Below are 27,058 nucleotides of genomic sequence, written 5' to 3'. Positions count from 1 at the left end.
AATAATCTTGACAAGCCAAAAAAACAAAACTAACAAACAAAACCCCAACTTTCCCAAATCGTGAAAAGGGGGATGGAAGTAGCGTATTATCATAATCCTTATAACTACATCTTCACTGATCATTTCCTTTATTTTTACTTCAATTTTTGAAGGGTCCCAAAAAAATTGGGAGAGGGGAAACTCCATGATCATTCACTTTTTATGTTTGAATATTTTAAAAATCTTTGCTGCCACGCCCCTCCTCCCCCCCGATGCTACGTGTCTAATGGATAACGACTGTCTCGATGTGTATATTTTTTTTTATTTCATAAACTAGTTGCATAGCTTAAGGTAGTTCTGTTTGTCTGCTATCGGTGTGTCTTTTATCCGCTGTAAATACCCTGAGTACTTTAATTACGAAATCAGTCTCGTCGCATTGACGCTCGGCTCTCTCCGTAAGTTTCGTATGAGCTGAAACATTTTTTTTAAAATATCGAAAACGTACACACGCAATGTTCTGTTGCGTTGGGTCGACGGGCTCTTTCGTTTGCAGTTGATAACATATTTACATAAATTTAAAATATAATTTTCAGTCACAAATACATCTACGTACGTAGGATTGTCAACAGCTTAGTTCATATAGAAATTTAAATCTCTTAATCTTTAATACCTTATTTACATAAACAACTTATATATATTTTACACAGATTGTTATTAGGAATTTAAAAACAAAAACAATAATTTTTGGAACACTTAATATGTTTGCTTATAAGACGGAGCGTTCGAGTAATGCGACCATAGCACGCGTTCTATCAAAAATAAATCCTGATGAATATGAAATTATACTGTTAAAATTTGTTCAAGTGTACATTTATTATATGTACACTTATATAGTTGTGAATTTTTAATATTTTTTTTAGAATTCCGTAATAAAAAATCGGACTGGTCTGCAGGCTAATCCTTTATTTGTCTTCTCCATAATTTTTACATGAAGTTTTCTGCTCATTTTCTGTCAAATAAAAGAAACTTTCCCTTTTATTTTTTTTTTATGGTCGGATATTCAGACATCTGTTGTTGTGAACAAACAGCATTTATTTATTTATTTATTTATTTATTTATTTATTTATTTATTTATTTATTTATTTATTTATCTATCTATTTTAAAAAACACCCATAGATTTGATGAAAAAAAATGAGAGGAAATATCTTGTGATTTTGTGAATGAGAGTTAATTCAATATTTGGTGATAAGATGTACTCTGTACATGCAAATCTTTCGTAAATCTAAAACCTTAACATAAACATTAATTTTTTTAAATAACACTGTTCACGTATATATACATTGTAAGACCAGTCAAATCCAAAAAAACACCAAAAAACAAAACAAAGAAAAACAAAAATCAACCAAAAAAAAAAAACAAAAAAAACAACTACAAAACCCACAAATGCTAGGAACTTCTGTACTTTTGGACTGGCGACAATAAAACCGTCTTTACCGTTTCTAAAGCATCTAAAGCAAGTCATCTGTATGAAAATTCTTTGCCCTCCTTAGTTTCAAAATCGCTTGGTAATGGAAATGATAATGACAGTCATATACCTTTTCATCAAGTAGGTGATAGGTTGGTTGTTAAACAAATTGTTAATTGTAATAAATAAGCTAAGGCCAAATCACCAGAGAATAAATTTAGTCTACAACCTCAATACCCCCCCCCCCCCCCCCAAAAAAATGATTTATTTTCCAATGAGAAACCTGAAACGAATTAAATCCTAAAATTAAATGCATGCAGTGCACATGAAATAAGACATTGTTCAGAAGAATTGGCAGTTGGTAAATCGGTGTATCAGTTTGTATAATTATATGCATGTAGTAAGGAATATAACGCAAGTCAAACACGCACGAGCAATTGTGCAATAGAGAAGGCATGAAAAAATCAGAATTTAGGAGGATGTTCCCCCTCATTTGATATAAAGGTATGCATGTATTTTGCTGTCCTGCCTTTTGATCTGTTGATTAATAGTATTTCTTTGATAACGGAATATTCGTGACAATGCCAGAATGGTCTTTTCGTTTTAAATTGCAACAGTAACTATTTATTACATAATCTTTTAAATCTTTTTGATTTATCAGCATTGAGATTATGATATGTATGGTAATTTCACTTAATTTCTTTCAACAGTCTATGTGGTGTCTTAGTATTCTCATTCATTTATAATTGCACGTCTCTTTGTGCATGGCTAATGCTTTTATGTTCTTAATCATCTACGTAATAATAGATAGTAAATGTGATCCTTATATATATTCATTTTTCACTTTAACCCCCACCCCTTTTTTTCATTGCATTCACATAAAAAGACACAAAAAAAAGATGTAAAAGAAATTCAGTGCAATTGTCCGCGCCAATAGGTATAGTGCTTTAAGATTTTAAACGACCTACATATACATACCCTGAATATGTATCGACCTTACCGGTGGTCATCTTACATTATGTGATTTAAAACACAAAAACGCAAAAATAAATTAAACCGGTCAAAAGCCGGGTACATTTGATGACGTCAAAAATTGTCAAAATAATAGGCCTGCCTTTTACGGTAAAGGAATTAATACGCTTTTAATCCGTTTCGGGTTTATGTATAATGATATCATCCGCCGGGTGCCTGAGACCGTACAAAAGAAACCCTGTAATTACAATGGCCAACAACAGGTTGAAAACAGCATTCAATTAAGAAAATAAACAAGTTAAATCAATGCTTTTCTGTGGACATTTAAATCGAGAGCCAATAACCTCCGGTGTCCAATGGAGCCTGACCGTCTATATAAGGACGGGGATTGTTTCTCCTCTCAGTTTATAATAGATGTGATTGCAAAGCATGGACATGACATGCCAGAGAAAAATTCACGAAAAATGGAGAAATTTGGTAGTGAACTTTTGTTTGTGGAGTTTAGTCTTTAATTATGGTAAGTTTTATTGTTTCTACATGCATATATATATATCTAATAGATATAAATATATATATCATACGTGTATATAAATGTTATAATTATCTAATTTATTTTCTTTAATCTTTTTCAAATATACGTTACGTGCTTTTCATTATCAATACATTTAACTACACATGAAGAGTTACTAAATGTCAAATTCAACCAATGTATATTTTTATATAATATTATGTTCAACGATTTATTAGAGATTCACTGGTTTATTTTTCTTGATAAGTAGTACTGCCTGGAACAAACTTCAAACAAAAACTATCTATATAACACATGTACTCCTATAAAATTACGTGTATCAAATTAATGCTTGTCTGTAGTACGTATTTTTATATTAAAACTCAGTTGTAATTTTCATAGGGTAAGCACATTGTCAAGTCAAGTTGTCAGACCTTGCGTTCGAATCATGTGTATATTATTATACAATAAAATTTGTGCTTAAAAAAACAAACTTATCTAAACCATACGGTCACTTGAAATCTGAAAATAGATCATGAAACTGAGATTAAATTCAATATTCAATTCATTAAAAAAAATACGTGTTGTTGCAATATTTTTCTCTTTATTCATCATTCTTGAGTTTTTTCTTCTTTTACATCGAATGTTTTAAAAATTCGAGGATGTGTGCATTCTTGGTTTTGTTTGATCATATTTCATTGTATTGTCTTATGTGAAGTATATAAATGGTACAACCGCAATTTCTTTAAAAAAGCTTACAATTTCATATGATTAATAATTTTACAGCTCTTGGAGTACTAAAATTAGTGCATATACAACAATTTTGCAAGTACATCATTGATAAACACATGATGTACTAGACATTAGTATATTATAATAAATAATATTAATTATTGTAAATATATACGAGTACATGAACATTTCTGTTCGAATTTAGATATTCCATTTTTATTAAAATTTACTACTAAATTTTTGATAAATCGTTGAAAAAAGTAAATTATAATCATGCACTGCCCCATTAAATTTTCAATATTTACAATGATCCACAGGAAATCTTTTTTTTTTACAATAAAATAAATCGTTTAATTAAAAAAAAAAGGACTCTTAATTAATACTATACATATCGAATTAATTATAATTATGTAATTTGTCACCGACTGTGACAGTGAGTTTTTATGAGTACAGCTTATAGAAAACGGACTCGGACACTAATTACATTGACCCTGCTTATGATTATCCTACATGTGTGGACATGAAGTGAGGCATTGACCAGGAATTTATCATCAAACGTGAAATAATCCGATTTCTTTGTGTCTCCTCCTAAAAAAATAATAACACTTATATATACTATTGCTTAACAAATGGAGAATTTAAAGAGAATCGTGCAGTCATTTTAAAATCGCTTTATATAACACTCAAAAGAAGAAATAAACAATGAAGAAAGTGAGAAAAAAATCGAATGGTTAATCTTCTAAATGCATCTCACTGCCACCGTAAAAGTTGTCACTAGTATATTTTTGCAATAAAAGATTTACCAAAATTAAACTGTATCGATTCATTATTGTAAAATGCCAGAGTAAGATTAAAAATACAGTTAAAAACCGTCATCCAGATTTTGGAGATCTAATCAAAGCAAGAAAAAAATGACGTCATGCCCTTGGGGCATTTACAACCATTCTAATTTGGGACATTTCAATCATTTTAATCATTTATTTTTTTTTTTATATAATTTTTTGGTTTTAGGTACAAATGCACTAGACTTCCAGGTGTACCAACGAGATGTGGCAACAGCCGATCAATTACCTGAGCTCGAGGTACGGGGTTCAATTTTCTGCAAAACAGCACGCAAACTGATTCATTATGCATTGAACCGATCAAATGGAACATGTCTCAACATTAGAACACAACAAACCTTTATATAAAAAATTCATATCATTTTTTCCTAATATTATTTTTTTTTAATTTTAAAGTTTTTTAATTCAATTTTCGTCGCATACCACACTAGACTAGTCAGACGTAACGATTTATTGCATGTAGGACGGATGGTAAACGGAGTTAAAATGAAATTTTGTATAAACATTCAAAGTTTTTATTTTAGTTTAGTTTTGATTTTCTCTCTGAATAGTTGAGCAACCCTGCTGGCAGGGTCGGAGTGGTTCGTAGCACGCGGCAGCGTCGGCAGGCGTCCACTGCGTCACAGGAGTACCTAGACGCACACAATGACGCACGATCCATCGTCAGCCCCACAGCCACAAATATGCTGAAAATGGTCAGTAATTAAAACCATTTAAGAATAAATTTATGCCATTAAATATTTAAAATCACAGCCTCCTGGAGGGAGAGCAATAGACAAATTTATGGATCAATCGCTTTTTGAACGAGATGTATCATTATAGCTGAAAAATGTCAATCTTTGACTTGCTTTCATTTCTTTAAAATAAATTGCAAACAATATATATTAAGGTATTTTGAAGGGAGCTGGACCCAAAATGAAACTGATATTTACATGTATAGATTTAATATTTATATTGTGTTAATTTTAGAAATGGAGTGCTGAACTTGCTACAGTGGCGGAAAACTACGCTAAAAAATGTATATGGGGGCACAATGCAGCGCGCACCTCAGATACGCAAGCTCTGACGTCACAATTCAGTTACGTTGGAGAAAATCTTTACGTTACTTCTAGAAGTGAGTATTTTTTAAAAACATTTTTGGGGAACACGAATTAGGTATTATTTTGAAATGATTTTGTAACTTTTTAACGGTTAACAAAAAAAAAAAAATATTTAATACGTCTGCAAGTTCGGTGAAGACTAAAAAAAAATTAACGTGAATTAATTATGATTATTTGAGAGAGAGAGAGAGAGAGAGAGAGAGAGAGAGAGAGAGAGAGAGAGAGAGAGAGAGAGAGAGAGAGAGAGAGAGAGAGAGAAGGAATATATATCAAGTTTTCTTGAAACGTGGCTTTTTAGATCAGCTAATATAAACTCTTTTTTATAATGGCCGACTAAGATATACAATTTTGGAATCAAATGAAAAGTCAATTTAATTTTTATTTTAGAAAAATAAAACTAACTTTAGATTATAACTGAATTTGCATCAGGTACAGCAAGTCCAACGGCGGCGGTGAAGGCTTGGGACGATGAGAAGACAGACTACACGTACAGCACTAAGGCCTGCAGCGCCGTATGCGGACACTACACGCAGGTACATGCTCCTACTTCAATCTCTTATAATTAATTATGTATAATATTAATTTTATCTTTATATTCATATATCAAATAATTTATCATCAATTTACAAAATGTGATGTAAAAAAGGCGATTTATTTACGCGCTCAAGTCATACAAGGTACTTTGTCACAGCAAAATGCGACACGATACATTATTTTTGAACGGGACGTTTAACAACACCGAATCGATAAATCCTTTCCATTTACCATGATTTGTTTTTCCTGCAAAGGTCGTATGGGCTAATTCGGAATATGTAGGCTGTGCTGCCCACACGTGTTCATCATTTACCGGACTGAGTTCATCATTCAATGGCGGGACCATTGTCGTCTGCAACTACGGTCCAGGGTAAGTCACGGGTTTCAACTTATCAGGTCTATGGGAATATAACTTTACTCAATAATTATTGCACTCCTTTTCACGAATATGGAAGAACAAGATAAGTTTTGTAATGAAATATCAATTTCAGTATAATTGCTGCTTTTTATATTCTGATATATTTAGTAATTTCTTTAAAATATCAAATCAGATCAATTTCATATTTTATTCATTATTTATATAAAAATTACATGTAGTGATCTTAGTTATATGCTTTGTTTTGCTTTAAGGGGAAACTACAACAAACAATTTCCATACCTAACGGGAACTCCCTGTTCAGCTTGTCCGAGTGGAACCACTTGTGCTAAGAATTTATGTGACGACGGAAGCGGAAATACAAACGTCGTGGGTAAGCATGCACACTATGATTATTTATGCATGCGATCGACTGGTGAAACAAGTCGTATTTCTGTACTGTACCATTCGTGTCAATAATATTGTCATTTTTCCTTTTTGATCTATTTCTTATGAGCCGAGGCGCTAATTTTATCTGGGTGTATGTATACCTATACTAGGCTACAAAATAGAAAATATTATACTTCAGAGCAAGTTGAAAGAAATCATGCACAGATCCAGAAATTTTTTCCCCCGGGGGGGGGGGGGGGTGGTCCGACGATTATCTGAGTTTGCCGGGGAGGGGGGGGGGGGGGGGGGTCCGAGGCATATTTTTGGTAATTTTATAGGCCTAATGTAATTTAAAGAAATTTGAATTTTACTGGGGGGGGGGGGGGGGTGGGGGTCCGGATCCCTCTAAACCCCCCCCCCCCCCTAGATCCGCGCATGGAAATTATTATATAAGAATGGTCAGAAACGATCAAAAGATATTCATGAAGGCCTACATGCATTATTATAATAATTTGATACAGTTCAAGATTAAGCGTGAAAATTGCCAATAATATACTGTAACGTTACATGTTAATATTTTTACACTGATGTCAGTTTTGATTATTTTACAATTTATTTTATCTGTATTTTAAGAAAAGGAAAAAAGTTCATTCAAATTTGAGCATTTGTTTATTTCGGGGTGCCTAGGGGTGGAGGTGAAATCGAGCAACATACATGTACAAAAATGTAAAAAATAAAACAAAAATAAATACACACTGTATGTCTGATACGATATTATTTGATTGAATACTGTAACAATATTAACATCTTATCTATTTCTTATGAACATTGTTATTAAATTAAGTTAAGATCCCCACCCGACTCCTTCCAACACTTTCGCTGGAAAAGTCGGGCTCCCCGTATCGGTTTCAATTTTAGCAATGTTAAATCAAATCCGAGCGGGAAAAATGAAAAAAAAAATAGATAAACATCTCACAACCGATGGAACCTCTCTTTTAAACTGATCAACTTATTAGCATGGTTTATGTAATGGAAAAAAATGTTTTATTAGTACATGTAAGTATTTGTATCGTCCATTTTATTTTCAACAAGGGTCGGCAGGGGGGAGGGAGGGGATAACGTGACTATTATTGATTTTGATTGTTTTTGTCACTCTCTGTCCAATATGTATGCGTTTCGCTGCATTTATCCGAAAACTTGGTCCGTGCTGTTATGGAAATAAAAATTATTATCGTTGGTAGGCTATATCTTTTTTTTTATTCTTCGCTTGTCAAGATTTTCTATAACCCCCTCCCCCCCCCCTCCCCCCAACTTTCAATTTGCGTCTGACGCCACTGAAACGTAAATCCAACTCTGATTATCTTTCTCAGCAAGCTCAGCCCTGTATAAACATAGATTTTTTTTTTCACTTAGATTCATAAATGTATAATGTGTGATTTTAAGTAGTATATATTTGTAGGTTAAGAATTTATTAAATTCCATGGTTTTATCTAATATTCGTTCACTGGCCATGTCTCTGGTATTCAGAAGATAACATTTCTTGTTTTCTGCTGTCAATAAATAAATTGATTAAAATGACAGACATTTCTGAGAATAAATATTGTAAGTATTACTAGAAAATAAATTAAAGATTATAGTTTTAGTGTTTCTTAAGCATTTAAACAAACGCAAAATTGCTGACGTGAGCAATGTAATAAAGTTTAAAAGAAAAATAAAATAAAACACTCCCCAAACACTGCTATTTTAGAGTACAGGTAGAAATATTAGGTTCTTAATACGTTTGAAACAAGAATGACGTACGTTTACACGTCCAAGAAAAGATTGAAGTGATTGAATGCAAATATTGGCTTTTTGTATTTACGTGTGACAAAAGCCATCTAAATTAACTTTTTATAACGAAAGACATTTAAAAATAAAAATATTTGCAGTCGAAAGAGCACCTAAAGGTATAAATAATTCTTACCTGCGAATGAAATCAATTTCTATAGGGCGGTTTATGTAATTGGTTTTATATGTTTTTAATGAGATTATAATACATCAAGAGATTTTATAAGGATGAAAACTATTATAAAATAAGTGGTGTTAAATCAAACTTTGAAAGGTGAATATTTAGGGACTAGACTAAGAGGAATAGATGATACATACCAGTATATGATTAAATGTGTATAAAGCTTTAAAAGATCATTGAATGAACATTTCCTTTCTAATTAATTCAGCCTTATTCCATTTATATATAATCATGGTTATTTCAAAATTAAATCTAGCTGAAAAAATTGCCATCTTGAAAGTTAACATTTTACTAATTTTTTTTTCACTGATTGATATGTTAATAATTTTTTTTTCTTAAATTGAATGATAAGTAAATGAGACTTAAAAGTGTCAACTCATTTATAATCATCTTTGCTTAGAGCTTGTGACCTTGACCCATCAAGATCAATTGTGGAGCATATTTTTTTCCTATTCATTTAAAGGTTTTTTTAATAATTAAAAATGGTTTTTATCGCTAACCAGGTATATGTTTTTTGAAGTAACCAGGTTTACTTTATCTTAATACTTGAGTACCAATGTACCCAAACAGAACAAAGAGCATTTTTTATGGAGGGAATAAAAATTATAAGCAATCTTAATTATTCATAGCTAGCTAGGTCATTCAAGCCATCCGAAGCAGTAATGTTTATTCAATGAAGGATGTATCGTGTATAAAACATAGGTTAGGTTTTTATGGCAAGTTTCGAATGTCACAGCAACTGACATGGTTAATTGTTTCTCTTTATGTTTAGGATTGTATATTCGATAAGTCCACAGGTGTGAAGCCTTTAAGGTGGCCTTTGAAGTGCTTTTAAAAATTTTTTAGATCCTGTCCTTGGCTTTGATCGATCTCCATGTTGAATGATGCATTTTTAATTTTTTTTTCCCCATGATAGTCTTAATTTCCAATGATGCTTATGTGCAATGACAAAGCTATATATACGATAAACAACCACACAATTATAGCTGATATATATATGTATATATATATATAAAATATACCACCTAGACAGGGTAAATGTTCTGTGTCATTATTAATAAGATGCTGTAACAATTAGTTTTTGCAATTTGAACCTCGAAAGAGCAGCCATTTTAACTTTCCTTCTATTGATAATTTTGTAAAAGATTCCACCATCAAATTTTAAATCATAATGAATTTGGGTTGGTTTTTTCATGAAACTGTGTGGGGAATAGTGAAAGATTAGATATCTCCGCCAACAGCTGATCAAGGGCATTGATGTCAATTTTCTGCTATACATGATAACACTGATCTAGTCCCATTGCTATTTTGTTTCTGCGTTATTGCTCTTTCATAATTGTTTTTGGTATAAACTACCAGTATTCAAAAGGTGAACCATAAGTATGTCATTTACAAAATGAATGACAATTCCAATAGTCACAAAGAAATCTAACTAAACATATGTACATTGTATATTGATCAATTTTATTGATGGAATTGCCAATATATAAGCATGCATGGCCGTTTAGTTCTAACTCAATTACGCTTTGTATAGAAGCAGTGTGTGAATAGGAAACTATATGTATATGACCATGATAGAGGCAATGTAAATAGTATTTCAATAAATAGATACAACTACATGGTATTCCTTTTGAACAGAGATGGTCACTCTGCTATCACAATAAAAGTATTGATCTCTTTGTCACACGTATATAACCAGTTAAAATCAAATTGATTTTGTGTGTTGGATCAATTTCAGAGCCCCAAGTGGACTCCATCACTCCAACAGAGGGCAGTCTGTGTGGAGAGACACGCCTCCTCATCAGTGGGCGGGGCTTCTCCCAGGATAACATCAATGAGGGCAACCAGGTACAGCTGGTGTCGGGATCCACCTCCTACGACTGTCCGGTCAGCAAGGACGGCACCACCGAGGTCAAGGTCATGTGTTACACTCCGTAAGTCGCCACATAGATTTCAGATTTTGAAACAGCAATTGAATAATGCACACTGTTTACCTCTTTCAATCTGAATGACATGAATTGTCCAATTTACATGATTTATGACATTATTAGATTTTTGCTAAATACCCATTATACAGTGTACTATAACTTAAAATAAACAATATAGTTATTACTCAAAGCATTTAAAATTTTTGTTTAATATACCTTAATTATTAAAAGTGCACATATACCAAATTTCATAGACACCCCTCTCTCCCTCACTTAACCACCTATTATTTATTTTGAATTCTTTTCTAAAGTGCATGCCAACTGATTGCCAGTTTTATTGCTTATTGCTTTTAATTAATCTGTCATAACAACAAAATTTTATTCTTTTTAATTGTATAATATTAATTGATAGACCTCCATAAATAATACATGAAATAGCAAGAAAGGTTTGGGGCCATCATACATATAAAACTGACAAACAATAAAAGTCTCAAATTTTTTACTGCAAGCTGAAAACTTCCCAAATTAATATTTATTCTGCAATTATCTGATTGTAAATTTTGTCCAGATGATATGTATATTAATTTAATTATGATTTGTTTTTTAGACCTGGAATGAAAGATGACACATATTATGTCAGACTTACTGTTGACGGGAAAAAGGTGCCAGAAAATAAACACTGTGGCAGTGCCACCAGCAGCAAATGTCGATTTAGGGTAAGAGTTTGTGAAATCACTTATGTCGGAAATTCAAACTTTCTGTTTACATTGATCAAAATCAACTTTCAATGATTACATAGATTACTTTAGAAATTGAAAGTTGTGCATTATTATTTCACAGCATGATGATTTTGATATGCCCTTTCTCTTTATATAGTTATGAAGATTGGGCTATATTCAATATATAATATTCATGGTTAATAAATTTACAAAATGCATACTGATCAAATTGAATCCTAGTGAAATTTAATGCGTGTTTCTTATAAACAAAATCTACATGTCAAATCAAGTACAATACCAACTTTCCCAGAGCCAGCCATTAAAAATAACTCAAATCCTATTTAATGATAGCCACATTCGGGGAGAACACCTACAATTACCTCCCTTGACAGTGAAGCAGTGGCCCCCGGTAGTGTTATTACGATCAGGGGAAAGATGTTTACCGATCGCTTCGACACCAATGTGGAAGTGAGCTCTAACGGGAGGACAGAGAAAATCGTGAGGGTGTACGGGGGCCCCATGTTGTGTCAGCTGAAGAAGGAAAATGAGAATGATGTCTTGTAAGTGTTTAATTATCGATTGGTCATTCATTATTTGATAATGATGAAAATATGTACTTTAATACAGCGAACATTTTTGATCAACAGTATTAATTAGCAAGGAGCAGGAACTTTTAATGGGGAAAATGATTTATCATTGAAATAAACAATTTTATTCGTTGTCATAGCTATGGAATGGCCCTTAATAATGATGGTACAAGTAACGATGGATACATGAAATGTAAACTTGGAGGATCTTTTGTCGGTGAGTCTTTATGTATCTCTATTTCACTTGTGAAGTTGATTTATATAGATTATACAAGCAATACTTGAAGTTAAAAATGCATTTAGATGTAAACTAGTCAAATCAAGCATATTTTAAAATGATACTAGGAAAAAAATGAACTTTATGATAAAATAACTTAACTTTTATTCATACAGGCAACAACAATGCAAGCTTTATCATTAGTGATGGATTTGGAAGGTATGTATTACTGGTACTCAATTTCCAATACTTTTCTGAAGTTTTGTTTAACATCCCGTTATATTTAGAAATTAATGAGGTTTTGATGTAATGGTGTTTATGCACAACTTTTGTAGATCTTGTCGCCAAGGAAGCAGCCTCTATTTGAGTCGTAATGGACAGATCTACCAATACCAGACCTACGCAGAAATCACATCCGTCTCACCAAGCACTGGCAGCATCGAAGGGTGTACCAAGGTCACCGTTACTGGACGCAACTTTGATGAAACCAAGGCAAAGAGCCAAGTCTATGTTGGAGGTGACCAAACTCTTTATTTGTAAAAAAAAATAAATGGGGGGGGGGGGGGTGTAATTACTTTTGATGTTTTTTATTTGAACTACAAAGAAAATATTAATTTGATAAATCTTCAGATTGCTTAAAATTAAAAATAATTGGTTATGCAAAAGGAGAAAGGATAAAACACATAATTGATTTATTTTTTTAATAGAATAAATTAGTAATGTTTAAGAATAAATTTTAAACACATATTTTTATTCATTGTAATACCTTTTGTCAAAACAATTTCAGGAAGAAAATGTAATGTCGAGTCACTGACATCCACAGAAATCATTTGCACAACTTCTGCACAGCCATCACCTGTTCCAACTACTTTCTCAGGTAAAAAAAAAAAAAAATTAAACAACCCAGTAGGGAAAAACTTTCAAATTTCTATGTTTACATGAGAGCGTTTGAATGGTCACTGAGTTATGTATATTTCTGTGACTAATTTAGGTTTTTTTCTGTGTTTTTGTAGGCAACAGAGGTTTGACACTGGAGATCTGGAATACCACAACCAAATCACACTCCAATTTGGACGATGTTCTGCTTTTTAACAATTCCGCCTCAGACTACATCCTGTCGCACACGGATAAGACATACTTCAGTGAAGAAATGGATAACTATGTGTCACGGGCCCGTGGGTACTTCATTCCACCGTTCTCTGGAAATTATTCGTTTATGGTCAAGGCTGATGATGGAGCAAGCCTCTACTTGAGTAACAGTGAAAACCCCAATGATAAGGTAAAACATAGCTGTATATTTTTCAGTTTGACTTTTGAGAAAATGAAAGAACATATTACAAACTTGCTTTCTGAAAGTTCATCCACATATTGTAATACACATGTATTATGTTTTTTAAAAATTGTTTAATTTCATTGTAATTTTGTGTATTTTTTGCAGACCAAGATAGCCTTTGTGAAGTCCAACACCAAATCTTATAGCAAATATCCAGAGCAGAAGTCACAGAGAATTGACCTCACTGCAAACAATAAGTGAGTTAATCAATTTGATAATACTAAAAACCCTGTAATGCATTGCTAATAATCACTTGCTAGCCTAAAAAATAATGACCTTGTAGATACTCTTTAAGTACAACATCATATAGAATAAGTTGAGATAAAAGAAGATGGAGTATGACTTGAAATACATGTAACTCTAATCATATTATTGCTATTTAGCACTTTTGAAGCTTCTGAAAGTTTGTATAACACATTTGAAAGTTAAAAAAATCTTGTATTCTTAGGTATTACCTGGAAATTCTTCACCGAGAGAATTCTGGTGAAGCATTTGCTAAGGTTGCTGCCCATCTGTACAACACTAAACTGACCAATGAGAGCATTCCAGCAGCCAAGCAGGAGAATCAGAAAATCTCTGTCAGCTCCAGCATCGTTAGAGAGAAGCAGACGATCACTCTGAGTGGATTTTCCACCAGAACCAGCGTGGATGAAGTGCAAGTGGTGGATCTGACTGAGAACAGTGGAGGATTTTCTGATGCGACCTTTAGACTGGGTCTAGATAAAGTTTACACTAGTGAGTATCCCTTTAAAACAGGAAATCATTTCATTAGAATTTTGATATTAACTTCAAATATTATATATATGGCTAAACCTGGGTAAATTCAGTAATTCTTACATGATTTAAGATTTTAAAAGATTTTCATGACATGAATTTTATGAAAATTTTAAATGTGGCTTCTACATCTCAATGTGTATGTTTTTCCCATATTCTGGACTTTTTATTGTTATTATTAAGTTAAACGCAAATTGTTGGTTTACTTACAGAGGAATTTTTTCCACAAATGTCTTACAGAGATACAAATCCTATTTTTTTTTCAGCCCTTCTAACAACATCCACATCTGAAACTGACATTGGAAATGCCCTTTTGCAACTTCCCGTCTTCCATTCCTCGGAATCTCTAACAGTGACCGCTGCCCCTAAAGCCAACGGAGCTGGTATTGTGTTGACCATCACCTTCTCTTCAAAAAGAGGCAAGTTAATAATTCAAAACTTTTATTTATAATTTTAAAATAAATAACCTAGAAAAACTTAATTTGTTATTAATTTATCGAAATATACTTATAGGTGATGTACCTGATCTTCAATACAAGACATACCCTGGATCAAATGGAGAGACCCTTGGAATTTCTGTCACCGAGCAAAAAAAAGGGGTACCCAATGGAGAGTATTTTACTTTGAGTATGGCTGGAGTGACATCACCTTTGTTGCCTTACGATTTATCTGCTGGTGATGTAAGTACATATACATACACATGCATTTCAGAAATTTTTGCTATAATCTTAAACACAGAATTTATCTTAAATGAATGTTTGTTTTGTTGTATGTACTCAAAGTTTGTCTTAAAGAATAAGGTTTGATTTTTTTTCTTCTTCAAATTACAGATGCAAACTGAATTGACAAAACTTTTTGGAGTCAGATGTCCAAAGGCCATTGCCAGTCCAGTAGCTACTAAAGTTCATCATACGTTTGAAGGGGGCATTCCAAAGGGACTGGGAGGGACCAGAGTGGGGGATAAGGAGGCTTTCTGTGGGAAGTACTCAGTGAAGAATCCTTGGTTCCTCTACAAAGATGAAGAAACTGGAATGACCCTAGGGCAAAGTGTCAGAATGGTAAAGACTTCTTTCTTCAAAATCTTTTTTTTTCCTAAGGCTAACATAAAGTTATTCTTACATGTAATGAAAATTGGATTAGATTTGAGATTGTGATATAAATTTGTATCATTATTGTGTTTCTTTTCCTTTCTAGTTGTGTTTTGCCTACAAGGGTTTAGTGAAAAATTCTGTGAGGCTGTACTACTCATACACCGACGACCAAAATGCAGAACAGAGTGGAAAATCCTCAACCTTTTCACACAGCATGGACCAGACAGCAGAGTAAGTCTTCTGTCGCTCCTTACAATCAATTTACAAGACAGTGTGTAGGTCTATGTAGGCAATGCCTGCTGCCTACTGTTAATCCAGTTATGTTATTTATGCATGTTAATTCTATAAAATATGTTCAAATCAGGAACATCCACAGGCTATATTTCACTCATCCATTCCACTCATCCACAAAATAAAAAATAAACATATAAATGATATAAAAAAAAATTATTCCAAGACCTTGAAAATCATGAGATGTAAATTGGTTAAGATGCATTCTACACATTTTCATTAAAATATCATTTTATGAATTTTTGTTTTTTGTTCTTAGCATTTGGAAGTACACCTGTTTTGATATGTATGGTGCTCTGACTGGAAATATCCCGACGGGGACAAACTTCGTGCTGACCAAGGTCCAGGTTTTCCTGGATGACCCGGAGGTTCTGTTTGATGAAGTGACGATTGGGCGACAACAGACTCTGACAGAGGCCGACATGTGTAAGTATCTATCCACAAAACACAGAACTAATTAAAGTTTTATACATTTTAAGAGATGGCAGAGAAATTTTTTTTTACATTTTTCTTGTTCTTATCCACAGCAACAGTAAATGAACTGAGAATGTTACCTTCCCTTCCCAATGACTACAGAATTGATGAGGTCAAGGTTATCAAGACAACCGTCAACAATGCACCAACGTACGAGGTCACTCTGGTTCCGTTTGATTGCGGCTACAAATTTCCAAAGTTCCAGTCAGTTAGTGGCCAGGTACCGCGAAATTTTTAATTTGAAATTTTACCTGTACTACCAGTTTGAGATTTTGTTGTGTCCTAACAGAATTGTTATCTGCATGTTTTATTTTTGTTTTATTCAGGTTTTAGAAGTCAATGCATGCCCTTTGAGTAGCTTTGATAGGGAACCATGTAATTTAATGAATAGTGTTATGAATTTTATACCCTATCCCCCCCATATAAGATAATTTATTGACAAAAATTTTTTTGTTTTTGTTTTTTTACTTCACTTGTGTTGCCTACGTGTATGTAGCAGCATAATGTGTCTGATTCTCAGGTTGTGGCCGGCGGTGTGGTGTCTGTGATCAGGACCGAGACAGCCTCCCCCCCAGTTCAGGGTAGCTTCACTGTCAACTTCAAAGGAAAATCCAGATCAGGTACAACCATCTAGTTCTCACAATTTATAGTTACAACTTATTACACTGTTATGATATACATGTATGATTACAAGTTCATTTACAACAGCAAAAAGTCAAAACAGTTAATACTGACTGGTTGATATGAAACTATTGCTATATGAAGGTTCATCAAGAAAATTCATCAATGTACATTATTGTTTTTAAAGTTCCTATGATAAGCATAAAGATAGGGGTATTTTGATCATTTTATACTTCACATTTTGTAGATGTCATATTACAAATATGTTAATTTTTGTCTGACCCCTATTTGCCAGGAATTCCCTATGATGTTACCGGGGAATCCCTCATAGAGATGCTGGAATCTGGATTCCCAGAGATGGGGAAGGTATATGCTTATCGTCATGGAGACTGTGCAGCGTTTGACCTGAGTGTGGCCTTCCTGACGAATGCCGGCGATCAGGAGGAGATGTCGCTCACAAGTCAACTGTCCGGTGTAGATATCGTTTTAAGCATTGCCACGGTCAAGGATGGTGGGATAACCTTTGACCCCATTCAAGGTGACATGTTGCTGACATACCATGACAAGCCACAGGTGATGGCCTACATCAATGACATTCCCACTAAATGTAGCGGGGACTGTACCTTTGAGTGGAGCATGGCCGCCACCATGACAGTGACCTCTGTGACCCCTACAACAGGTAGGTCAATCTAAGGTCAAACAAAAGTCTCCACTGAAGATACATTAGTATAAAGATTGCAGCTGTAAATGAAACACAGATAACAGATTTTAATGTGTTCATTTTTTGCAAAGTTCTTTTCTATTTGCTTTAATTTTACATTACTGTATATATTTGATTAAATTTTTTTTTTTTATTTTACATTGCAGCCACAGCAGGAAGTGACATCACCATCACGGGTACAAATTTTGACACCGTCTTCTCCAATCACAATGTTACAATTGGTGGCGTAGAGTGTACCCCCAAATCCTCCACTACCACACAGATTGTCTGTACTGTGGGCAGTGGGCCTGCAGGGTCATATCCAATAGAAATTGTGCTTGCTTCCAAAGGTTGTACATCCAATGCGAATGGCCTTGTGTCCTTCACCTACCCGTTCCAACTCGCCAGTGTTTCTCCGTTGACATCTAATCTCGGAGGTATTTCAAATAATATTTTTCATCACACAATTGGAAAGAAAAATAGTTAATGTTGAGAAATATACATGTATATCATTATCTTCCAAGCATGTTTGTACTTACAAACAAAATCAAGAAAGGAAATTAGTAGAATTTAATATTAATTTCTTTATTTGAAATGACAATATGACTTTTGTTTAAATAGGAGGAATTGATGTCACTCTGACTGGCTATGGTTTTAGTGAGGATGACAATGTCACTATTGCTGGATCACCTTGCAAAACAAAGTCTACCACCCCAACACAAATTGTTTGCACTGCCCCAAATTCTGTAAGTTAATGCTTATTGACAGCTGTTAAATTTCACATCATGTTGTGTCTTAAAAAAAGCAAAGCTGTTTACTAAAATTAAGCACACAACATAATACAACCATTCATACCCAAGAAGTAAACTAATTTTTTGACCCTTTGGAAACCAACCCCAGGAACATGTTACAGACTCATCTCAAAGACTCAGTGCCTTCTTGATATGCAAACTTCAATTCATGATATTCATGATATCTTGTTATGTGGTCAAATGGTAATGAAATGTGAATACATGCTATATTCATTTGTCAGTACATTCAGTACTTTGATTTTTACAGAACACTGCTACTACAGGAGATGTGGTGGTAAACAAGGCTGGTGGAGGAACAGAGACATACAGCAGTCAGTACACCTATGTTAGTTCAGGAATGGCAGTGGTCTCTTCTGTCAGTCCGTCCACAGTGTCTGTTGGAGGTTTGTCCACTTCTATTTTTATTTTCTATTTATACTTTTAAAACTTGTATAAAGATTCTAATATACATTTTACATTGTTTCATATACCTTTTAAATGGATTTTGGATTCCAAAATAAGCACCTGTATGCCGATATATACATGTATATTTTTTTTCATTGTTGAAGATTATGGAACACATTTTCATGTTTAAATTGATTTACATTTTATAAAAGAACATAGGAAAAAAATGATAACACTGTCAGAAAAATCCAGATTTATATATAAGATATAATAATGTATTACTGTACACATGATTACTTGAAAGCTGAGGTAATACTCGGCAGACATTTATTGATAGACATAAAATCACTTGTTTTCCTTATGATATTTCCTCCCAATGATCTTAAAGTCCAATATTTTCCAAACAGGAGGTGAAACATTGACCATCAGTGGTTCAAACTTTGACACATCCAGCACATTAACCATTGGAGACACGACTGTATCCATCTCCTCCATCACCACGACAACAGTAACTGCAGTCCTGCCTGCCATGCAGCCAGGGAATTATCCAATCAAACTCTCCGGATCTAGCGGATTAGCCGTTGATGGGTAAAAATATTTCTATTTTAATTCATGACTTCAAGTTAAAAAAAGAAATGAAAGAATCAGATAGGCTGATCATTATATGTATAAAGAGAACAATTCTTTATTCCAGTTCCAACAATATTCCTTCCGTGGATATCAAGTTCCGCATCACCAACGTGTACCCCCTCAGTGGGTCGGTAATGGGAGGAACCAGGGTCACGATTACAGGGGAGGGGTTCTCCACCAACACCACTGGGACGAAGGTCAAGGTCGGTCAGTATGACTGTGCCATCGAGTCAGTGAGCACCACTCAGATCGTCTGTCTTATCCAGGACACTGCCACCATCCACAAGGTGGATAACCAGGGGGTTCATCCACGTAAGTTTGTTGTCTTTATTTTAAAATCAATATCAGTTAACTGTAATTATGCAAATGTCTGGTAAATAAAAAAAAACCCAAGGCTTATGCATCCCATGCAATGTACTAAGTTTCAACTGCTTTTGCAAAACCCATGCTAGTGTCCATGCATTCTAAATTTCTTTATAAAGAAATTTATGTACACCATCAAATGCCTTTTATTGTCCCAGTATTCTTTAGAATAAATAGATTTGATGATGTTAATGTACTATGTATTCATTCAAAACTTACAGAAAACAGTTAATAATGGTTGCTGAAAGTAATCTGTATCAATATTGAATGTCATTTACAGAGTTTAAGTTGTCTGGCTATGCCTGGAATCCAAAGAACCTGGAGATCTACACAGGAGACATGGTGGAGTGGAGGTGGTTCTTTGCTTCCTACATCACCGGCTTCACCCCCAGGGTGGTGCAGGTCAAGGATGAGGTGTCCACCGAAGAGCTGCCAGGAGGGTTCAACAGTGGGGCACCTGCTGCTTCAGGTAATTTCATCACTGTGTTAGTGTCAAAGGATATAATATACAAAACCAGGTAGATGTCTTTGATTGGAAATATTTTGGTTTTTTTTTCTATCAATCATTTTGAGACTAGAAAACAAAAACTGATAAATGTGGTTTCATCTCCTTTTCCTAGGAGTGTTCCGACACCGCTTCACTGTTGCTGGTAAATACTGCTACTGGAGTGACTACTGTGACGTCTTCAAGACTACCTTCTTCAGGGGCTGTGTCAACGTCGTAGACAGGCCTTCATTGTCATCAGGCGAGGTCTCCCTGACCATGGGTCAATTTGTTGCTGAACATGTGGTCAACTCAGGTACAGGAAAAAGTATTGTACTACTTTACAGAGCTTCATTACATCAGAAAAATGTGATGATTAAGAAATTATGACAGTCACTACACATTGTAATTGTCAATGTCATTGATTTTTTCACATCAAAGGTAATTCATAGTTGGATTATTAGAATTGGTTTTTTTTTTAACCTTATAGGAGTCTCCAATCCTGTGGACAACAGTGCTTGCAAAGGTTCCATTGGGACCATTTCCAGCTGTTCGGTTCCACCAGCCTCGCCAACAGACAGTACTAAATTCCAGTTCAGTTTCTCCCGCTGCTCCACCCCTGTCATCAACTCCATCAGCCTCCAGAGTGGTTCCTCTCAGGACACCATCGACATCGAAGGTGATGGATTCAGCACCACCAAGTGTCAGAATGAGGTCTACTTTGGGGACAACCTCTGTCTGGTCACTGTGGCCACAGCCAATAAGATTTCCTGTAACATTGATCCATCAAATGCTCCAGAGATAGGAATCATGGAGGAGGTCAGAATGAGACACAATAACATGGGCAATGCTTTAGTCGAGATTCAGGGGCAGAAGGCAAGGACTTTCGCTCTTGTTCCTGAGGTGACTGACATTCAGCCAGCTCTGGGGTCTGTAATGGGAGGGAATGAGATCCTAATAGTGGGGACAGGCTTTGCCGATGACATCTGGGTGATGGTGACAATTGGAGGATATCCTTGCCCGGTTTCTGATGCCACATACACCACTATCAAATGCACTGCCAGGAATCTCAACTCAGCTGGAGCAAAGGCTCTGGAGGTTTCCATAACATCACCAACTGGAAGTTCAGTCAAAGCTAAGTGTGGAGTGGTTTGCCAGTATGTGTATGATCCCAGTGTCACCCCAGAAATGGACAGCGTGTCTCCAGGAACTGTTGCTGGTGGATCTGCTACCACCCTGACCATTGCTGGGTCAAAGTTTGGAAGTGTGCCTTCAGCAGTCTCAGTAACTGTTGGAGACAAGATCTGCACCGTCTCATCTGTCACTGATACTTCTATTCAGTGCGATATTACCTATCTGCCTGCTGGTTCAAATGCTGTGGCGGTCCTGATCGCCGATGTTGGTCTGTCCCAGGGCACACTGACTGTAACAGGGGAAACCACAATCACCAGTCTGTCCTCCACTGAGGGTAGTACCAATGGGGGATCAGAACTGACCATTGAAGGGAATGGCTTCATTTCTGGCACCACTGTCAGTATTGATGGATCAGATTGTGTGGTTACAGAAGTCAACCTGAATAATGTCACCTGCACCACACCAGTTCACGCCGCAGGTGCTGTGAAGGTCACAGTGACCTCTAACGGACAGACCTACCCTCAACAAGACTACACCTATGCCACAGGTAGCACTCCCTCCATCACTGCTGTCAACCCAGCTCAGGGTTCAGCTGGCACCACATTGGTTCTTACCGGACAGAACTTTGGTGCAACCAATGCTGAGAACAAGGTCAGTATTGGTGGTTCCGATTGTGTGGTTACCTCATCATCGGCCACAGAAGTGAGATGTACAGCTGGGGTACAAAATGTTGGTTCTTTTGCTGTGGTGCTGACTGTTGCTAACAAGGGTAAATCGAACAATGACCAGATGTTTGAATATCAACTGCTGTTATCTTCAATCACCCCTGCTAGTGGTAAGTTCATTTATGTTTAAAGCCAAAAATTTATGTGCAAAATTTTTTTTTAGAAAATTCAAAAAATTCCAAACCATCATTGATATTGTTAAAATTATGGTTGCTTGATTTTTTTTTTCATTTTTAAAAAATTCCAAATGTATCAAGAAATACTATGTATTTTCATGCAAATTAAAGTAATTGTTTAACAACGGTCTTTCACTGCATGGATTCTGTCATCAATGTATTTCAGGAAGTAGTGCTGGTGGTCAGGTGGTTACACTATCAGGGTCAGGATTTGATTCCGGAACCACAGCTACAGTGTGCAGTCAGCCATGCGTGAAGGTTGTGAATGCCACCCAGACAGCTGGAAGCTTTGTCTGTAAAACTCCCGCAGCCACAGGTACATGTAAAAACTATGCCTTCATAATAAGCTTAAAATGATTAAAAAAATTATCTTTAAAAAAAAAAAATTTTTTTTAAAGATGTCAGTAAAGCAATTTTATAATGAAAAAAAGATTTTATTTGCAATGTTTACTTGCTTTTCCTCATATATATGCCATGTAAATTGGTTTTAATATGTACTAAGAAAAAATTCATTTGCCATACATATTTTATTACCTTGATTGTATCATTACCCCTAACTTCTATTATACCTTTATCTTCGCCAGCCCCAGTAGCTGTCACTTCAGCTTGTGATGTGTCTGTGACAGAAAATGGAGTGACAAAAACTCTGACTGGAGGATACACATATGATGCATCAAAGACCGCTGACATCACAGGGGTCAGTCCCGTCCGTGGGGGGACAGGGGGAGGTACCGCCCTCACCATCACTGGGACAGGCTTTGGGTAAGGAATCAAAGATGTATAGTGTATCTATTGACATGGTAAAATGGAAATTATGGTTATTTGGAAATTGAATTCATGATGAACAAAGTAAGTATTTCCCATCTTCCTTTTTGAGAGGAAAATGATAACCTTTGCAATAAAGGCGTAACACCCCCCCCCCCCCCTACCATCTAGCATTATGTTCTTAAATATGTTGAGACCCAATCAGTTAAGGATAATTGTTTGGTTCTCCTGTACATACATGTCTCAAGTAAAAGTATATTTAAATCTGAAAATATATTCTAAGACTATAATGAGATATACGTGTAGGTGTTCAATGTACAACTTAATTATTTTTTAGCTCTGTAAAGTCTGACGTGACAGTGACAATATCGGGCACCGCCTGTGATGTAAATACGGTAACAGATACACAGATCGTGTGCACCACCAACTCACACTCCAAGTCTGAGAAAGTCAACATCGAAGTGGAAGTGGCCGGCAATGGAATAGCCAAGCAGGTAAACCCCCCCCCCCAAAAAAAATGCCAATTGATTTTGTTTGAGTGGTAGAGTATGGCCAAATATGATATTTTGCATACTGATTTGAATATGATATCTGAAAATTTCAATGATTTTGATAAATCTTTTCATTTAGACTTCTGCAGAGTATTTCTACGTTGATGTGTGGTCATCTCCCTTTACCTGGGGAGGCGGACCTCTTCCAAAGGACGGTGACTTTGTGGTCATCAGTAAAGGGCAGAACATTCTGCTGGATGTAGACTCCCCAAAACTGAAAATAATCCTTATCAGAGGTGTGTCTGATCTTTATCAAATACTCATATCAAATTCTTGTATTTTAATTTAAAATTGATATGTTGTTATGTAAATTTCTTCGAGTAGAAAATTGTTTAAGAATTTTGTAAAATGGTTATCTTATGGTATGAAATTTGTTCATGTTGTTCAGGTGGTGGTTTGATATTTGATGAGAAGGATCTTCATCTGCAAGCAGAAAACATCTTGATCACTGACCATGGTGTTCTTCAGGTATGATTATTTGAAAAAAAATACATGTATTTATCCCTGTGAAGTATTGAAACCTATGAATTATGTTTTCTTGCAATAAGAAAATTCTGCACACAGTTTGTTGCTCAGTGCACAATACTTCATATTGAATACATTTACCTGTGTCTTGGGTTTAATATCGGCAATGTTTTTGTATAGAGGCAATTAAGGCCACATGGGAAGAAATTTTTTCACTACTACCGGGTAGATAGTTGTTCTAATTTATATGACATGTTTATGTAACAGATGTATAAAATGATAGAATTGTTGTTATTAGATTGGTACAGAGACAGAGCCTTTCCAGCATCAAGCTGAGATAACATTACATGGTCACCACCGCAGCAAAGAGTTCCCCATCTACGGAGTCAAGTCCATCGCTGTGAGGACAGGCAGGCTTGAACTTCACGGTAAGAAGCACACTCCTCCAAAATAAAAAGGGTCGATTTAGAAAAAAGAAGTAGTGAATGTTAATTACCAGACACAAGAAAAAGCAAAAGGAATATCTTTTTAAAAGCACATTTTGTTGTTAAAAACAACTTAATATTTGTTTTTAATGCATTTAAATGCACTAAAACTATGAATTACATGTATATATCAAAGCATGAAATTGATCAGCTGTTGAAAAATAATATTTACATGCAATTTTGTCAAATACATTAACACATGCAATCTCAACAAAGTTTGACATTGGTCTTTATAAATATAAGTAAAACCTGTTACTGTTAATTATTTTCAGGCAAGCCTGTAGCCAAGACATGGTCGACTCTAGCATCCACAGCCACTGCAGGAAGTTCGACCATTGTCCTTCAAGATGCGGTTACGTGGAAGGCTGGGGATCAAGTTATCATTGCCACCACCAGTCACCGCCACTCACAGAGGGAGAACGAGTTCCACACCATCCAGTCTGTGGCGGCCGACCAGAAAACGGTCACCCTGACAAAGGCCCTGACCTACGAACACTTGGGAGTGTCCGAGACCTTCGACGGGACTCAGGTCGAGTTCAGGGCAGAGGTTGGCATGGTAACCAGAAACATCAAGATCCAGGGAGCCAGTGATAAACAGTGGGTTGAGAAGATTGAGGCCTGTCCTGATGGATTTGATACAGGTATGCATCATAATTTATAATATTTACAGTAAAAGTTCTGAAGATGATTGCTGTGAATTCCTAGTTTCCATTAAACATGAGGAATAAATGTCAGCATAAAATCACAAGAATTACCCCTCACAGTTTTCAAATCTTGTGGTATAATGTTCTTTAGATTTGATACAAAATGTGTTAGTCATAAAATAAATGTACTTCCATGATATAAGGAATCTACATAATCTCTATCTTTCTATTTAATGCAGATAAAGAGAACCAAGCATTTGACAATGTAGTTTTTATTTTTTACAGGAGAGTTTGCTGTTCAGACATGTTTTCAAGGCCGCTTTGGTGAGGAGATGGGCAGCGATCAGTTTGGAGCCCAGATGATGATTCACTCCCCTGTCCCTAACCAGCTCACTTCTCACGCCCACATCGAGTATGTGGAGCTGTTCCATGTCGGCCAAGCCTTTAGACTTGGTCGTTATCCCATTCACTTCCATCTTAATGGAGACAACACTGGGTCTTATGTCAGGGGCTGTGGAATCCACGAGACATTCAACAGAGCAGTAAACATCCATGGTAGCCACAACATCCTGGTGGAGGATAATGTTGTCTACAATGTGATGGGTGGAGCCATGTTCTTCGAAGATGGAATTGAGACTGGTAACACTTTGCAGAGAAACCTTCTGGTATTTGTACGCGAAAGCTCCAGCTTGCAAAACGATGATGTGACCCCAGCTGCCTTTTGGTCAACCAACCCCAACAACACTGTTCTCAATAACCATGCTGCCGGTGGGTCCCACTTTGGATTTTGGTTCCGGATGCATGGTCATCCAGATGGACCATCCTTTGATCCAAATATTTGTCCTCAGCATGTTCCTGTTGGAGTTTTTAAAGGGAATGTTGCACACTCTAACGGCTGGTTTGGACTGTGGGTATTTCCCACCATGAAGTCTAGGGTTGGAGGAGGTTGCAGCTCTGGTACTCCTTACCAGTCTGTGTTCGAGAGTCTGACAGCTTGGAACAATGAGAAGGGAGCTGAAGTGGTCAATGGCGGAGCTTTCATCATGAAAGACTTTGTACTTGTCAACAACAAACTTGCTGGTTATGAAGGAAAGAAGATCATAGAAGGGGAACAGCTCTTCCAGAACAGTCTTATTGTTGGTCATGCGAACTCTCTCACAAGAGTCCAGCAAGGCTGTACAAGAGGAGGGGTTGTGTTGCCCTATGGTTATGGAATGAAGCTGGATGGAGTAAGATTTGTCAATTTTGATGAAAGTGGATGTGCAGCCATCGGCACAGCTAGAATCACCGGAACCTGCTCCTTTTTATGTGGCGGTTTTCTCTATCACACCCAGAACCTCAAGTTTGTCAATGCACCGAACAAAGGACGGTATGCCTGGTTGTGGGAATCTGTCATCAAAGATATAGATGGCACGCTGGTTGGAGAAACTGGAGACCCTGCTTCAATCGCAGCCAATGTCGGTAAAACTGTGATTTCAACTTCAGACACCCTGCCTCCAAACCCCACCTGTGTCCCTTTCCCCAAATTTAGCACAAATGTTGCAGCTAGTGCTTGTGATCCGAGTGTTAAATTTCACAGATTTGCATTTAATAACATATCTCCCAGCTCCATCAAGTTCAAAGATGCTATCTTTATCAATCGGTTTGGAAATGTGACGAACCCGTACCGTAAGAAGGCCATCACTCATCCCCAAGGCTGGAACCTTAATTTGGTAGATGGGGAAGAATATGAACTTAAATTTGAAAATGCTGAGCATTTGTCAAACATCAGCTACGATGGTCGATTTGATCTTTTCTCTGAGGTAAGTGTCAACAACAG

General features: G+C 35.7%; 1 protein-coding gene across 2 annotated transcripts in view; it reads left to right on the top strand.

The window, feature by feature from the left end:
• Positions 1-2,784: 2,784 nt before the first annotated feature.
• LOC105341304 (fibrocystin-L-like) overlaps positions 2,785-27,058 on the top strand; it is a 34,296-nt gene continuing 10,022 nt past the window's right edge. The window contains exons 1-41 of one of the 2 annotated variants that reach the window (XM_066076095.1): positions 2,785-2,934; positions 4,669-4,739; positions 5,051-5,194; positions 5,469-5,613; positions 6,029-6,132; positions 6,388-6,503; positions 6,764-6,882; positions 10,625-10,820; positions 11,422-11,530; positions 11,885-12,093; positions 12,261-12,337; positions 12,514-12,556; positions 12,673-12,854; positions 13,125-13,214; positions 13,351-13,616; positions 13,776-13,867; positions 14,119-14,405; positions 14,711-14,863; positions 14,958-15,124; positions 15,275-15,502; positions 15,639-15,766; positions 16,086-16,252; positions 16,354-16,520; positions 16,821-16,920; positions 17,217-17,600; positions 17,789-18,058; positions 18,243-18,367; positions 18,681-18,816; positions 19,225-19,405; positions 19,512-19,759; positions 20,091-20,279; positions 20,431-20,610; positions 20,785-22,263; positions 22,496-22,645; positions 22,914-23,091; positions 23,432-23,588; positions 23,725-23,881; positions 24,034-24,113; positions 24,409-24,538; positions 24,868-25,236; positions 25,525-27,041. In XM_066076095.1, the coding sequence (XP_065932167.1) occupies positions 2,847-2,934; positions 4,669-4,739; positions 5,051-5,194; positions 5,469-5,613; positions 6,029-6,132; positions 6,388-6,503; positions 6,764-6,882; positions 10,625-10,820; positions 11,422-11,530; positions 11,885-12,093; positions 12,261-12,337; positions 12,514-12,556; positions 12,673-12,854; positions 13,125-13,214; positions 13,351-13,616; positions 13,776-13,867; positions 14,119-14,405; positions 14,711-14,863; positions 14,958-15,124; positions 15,275-15,502; positions 15,639-15,766; positions 16,086-16,252; positions 16,354-16,520; positions 16,821-16,920; positions 17,217-17,600; positions 17,789-18,058; positions 18,243-18,367; positions 18,681-18,816; positions 19,225-19,405; positions 19,512-19,759; positions 20,091-20,279; positions 20,431-20,610; positions 20,785-22,263; positions 22,496-22,645; positions 22,914-23,091; positions 23,432-23,588; positions 23,725-23,881; positions 24,034-24,113; positions 24,409-24,538; positions 24,868-25,236; positions 25,525-27,041 (9,378 nt within the window). In that variant the 5' untranslated portion in view covers positions 2,785-2,846. Of the gene's footprint in view, positions 2,935-4,668; positions 4,740-5,050; positions 5,195-5,468; positions 5,614-6,028; positions 6,133-6,387; positions 6,504-6,763; positions 6,883-10,624; positions 10,821-11,421; positions 11,531-11,884; positions 12,094-12,260; positions 12,338-12,513; positions 12,557-12,672; positions 12,855-13,124; positions 13,215-13,350; positions 13,617-13,775; positions 13,868-14,118; positions 14,406-14,710; positions 14,864-14,957; positions 15,125-15,274; positions 15,503-15,638; positions 15,767-16,085; positions 16,253-16,353; positions 16,521-16,796; positions 16,921-17,216; positions 17,601-17,788; positions 18,059-18,242; positions 18,368-18,680; positions 18,817-19,224; positions 19,406-19,511; positions 19,760-20,090; positions 20,280-20,430; positions 20,611-20,784; positions 22,264-22,495; positions 22,646-22,913; positions 23,092-23,431; positions 23,589-23,724; positions 23,882-24,033; positions 24,114-24,408; positions 24,539-24,867; positions 25,237-25,524; positions 27,042-27,058 lie in introns of both variants that reach the window. The other variant, XM_066076094.1, reaches the window with a different exon arrangement.

Source organism: Magallana gigas, chromosome 2, assembly GCF_963853765.1.
Source record: "Magallana gigas chromosome 2, xbMagGiga1.1, whole genome shotgun sequence".
In the NCBI taxonomy this organism is placed as follows: domain Eukaryota; kingdom Metazoa; phylum Mollusca; class Bivalvia; order Ostreida; family Ostreidae; genus Magallana; species Magallana gigas.
This window is presented reverse-complemented; position numbering and strand designations above follow the sequence as displayed.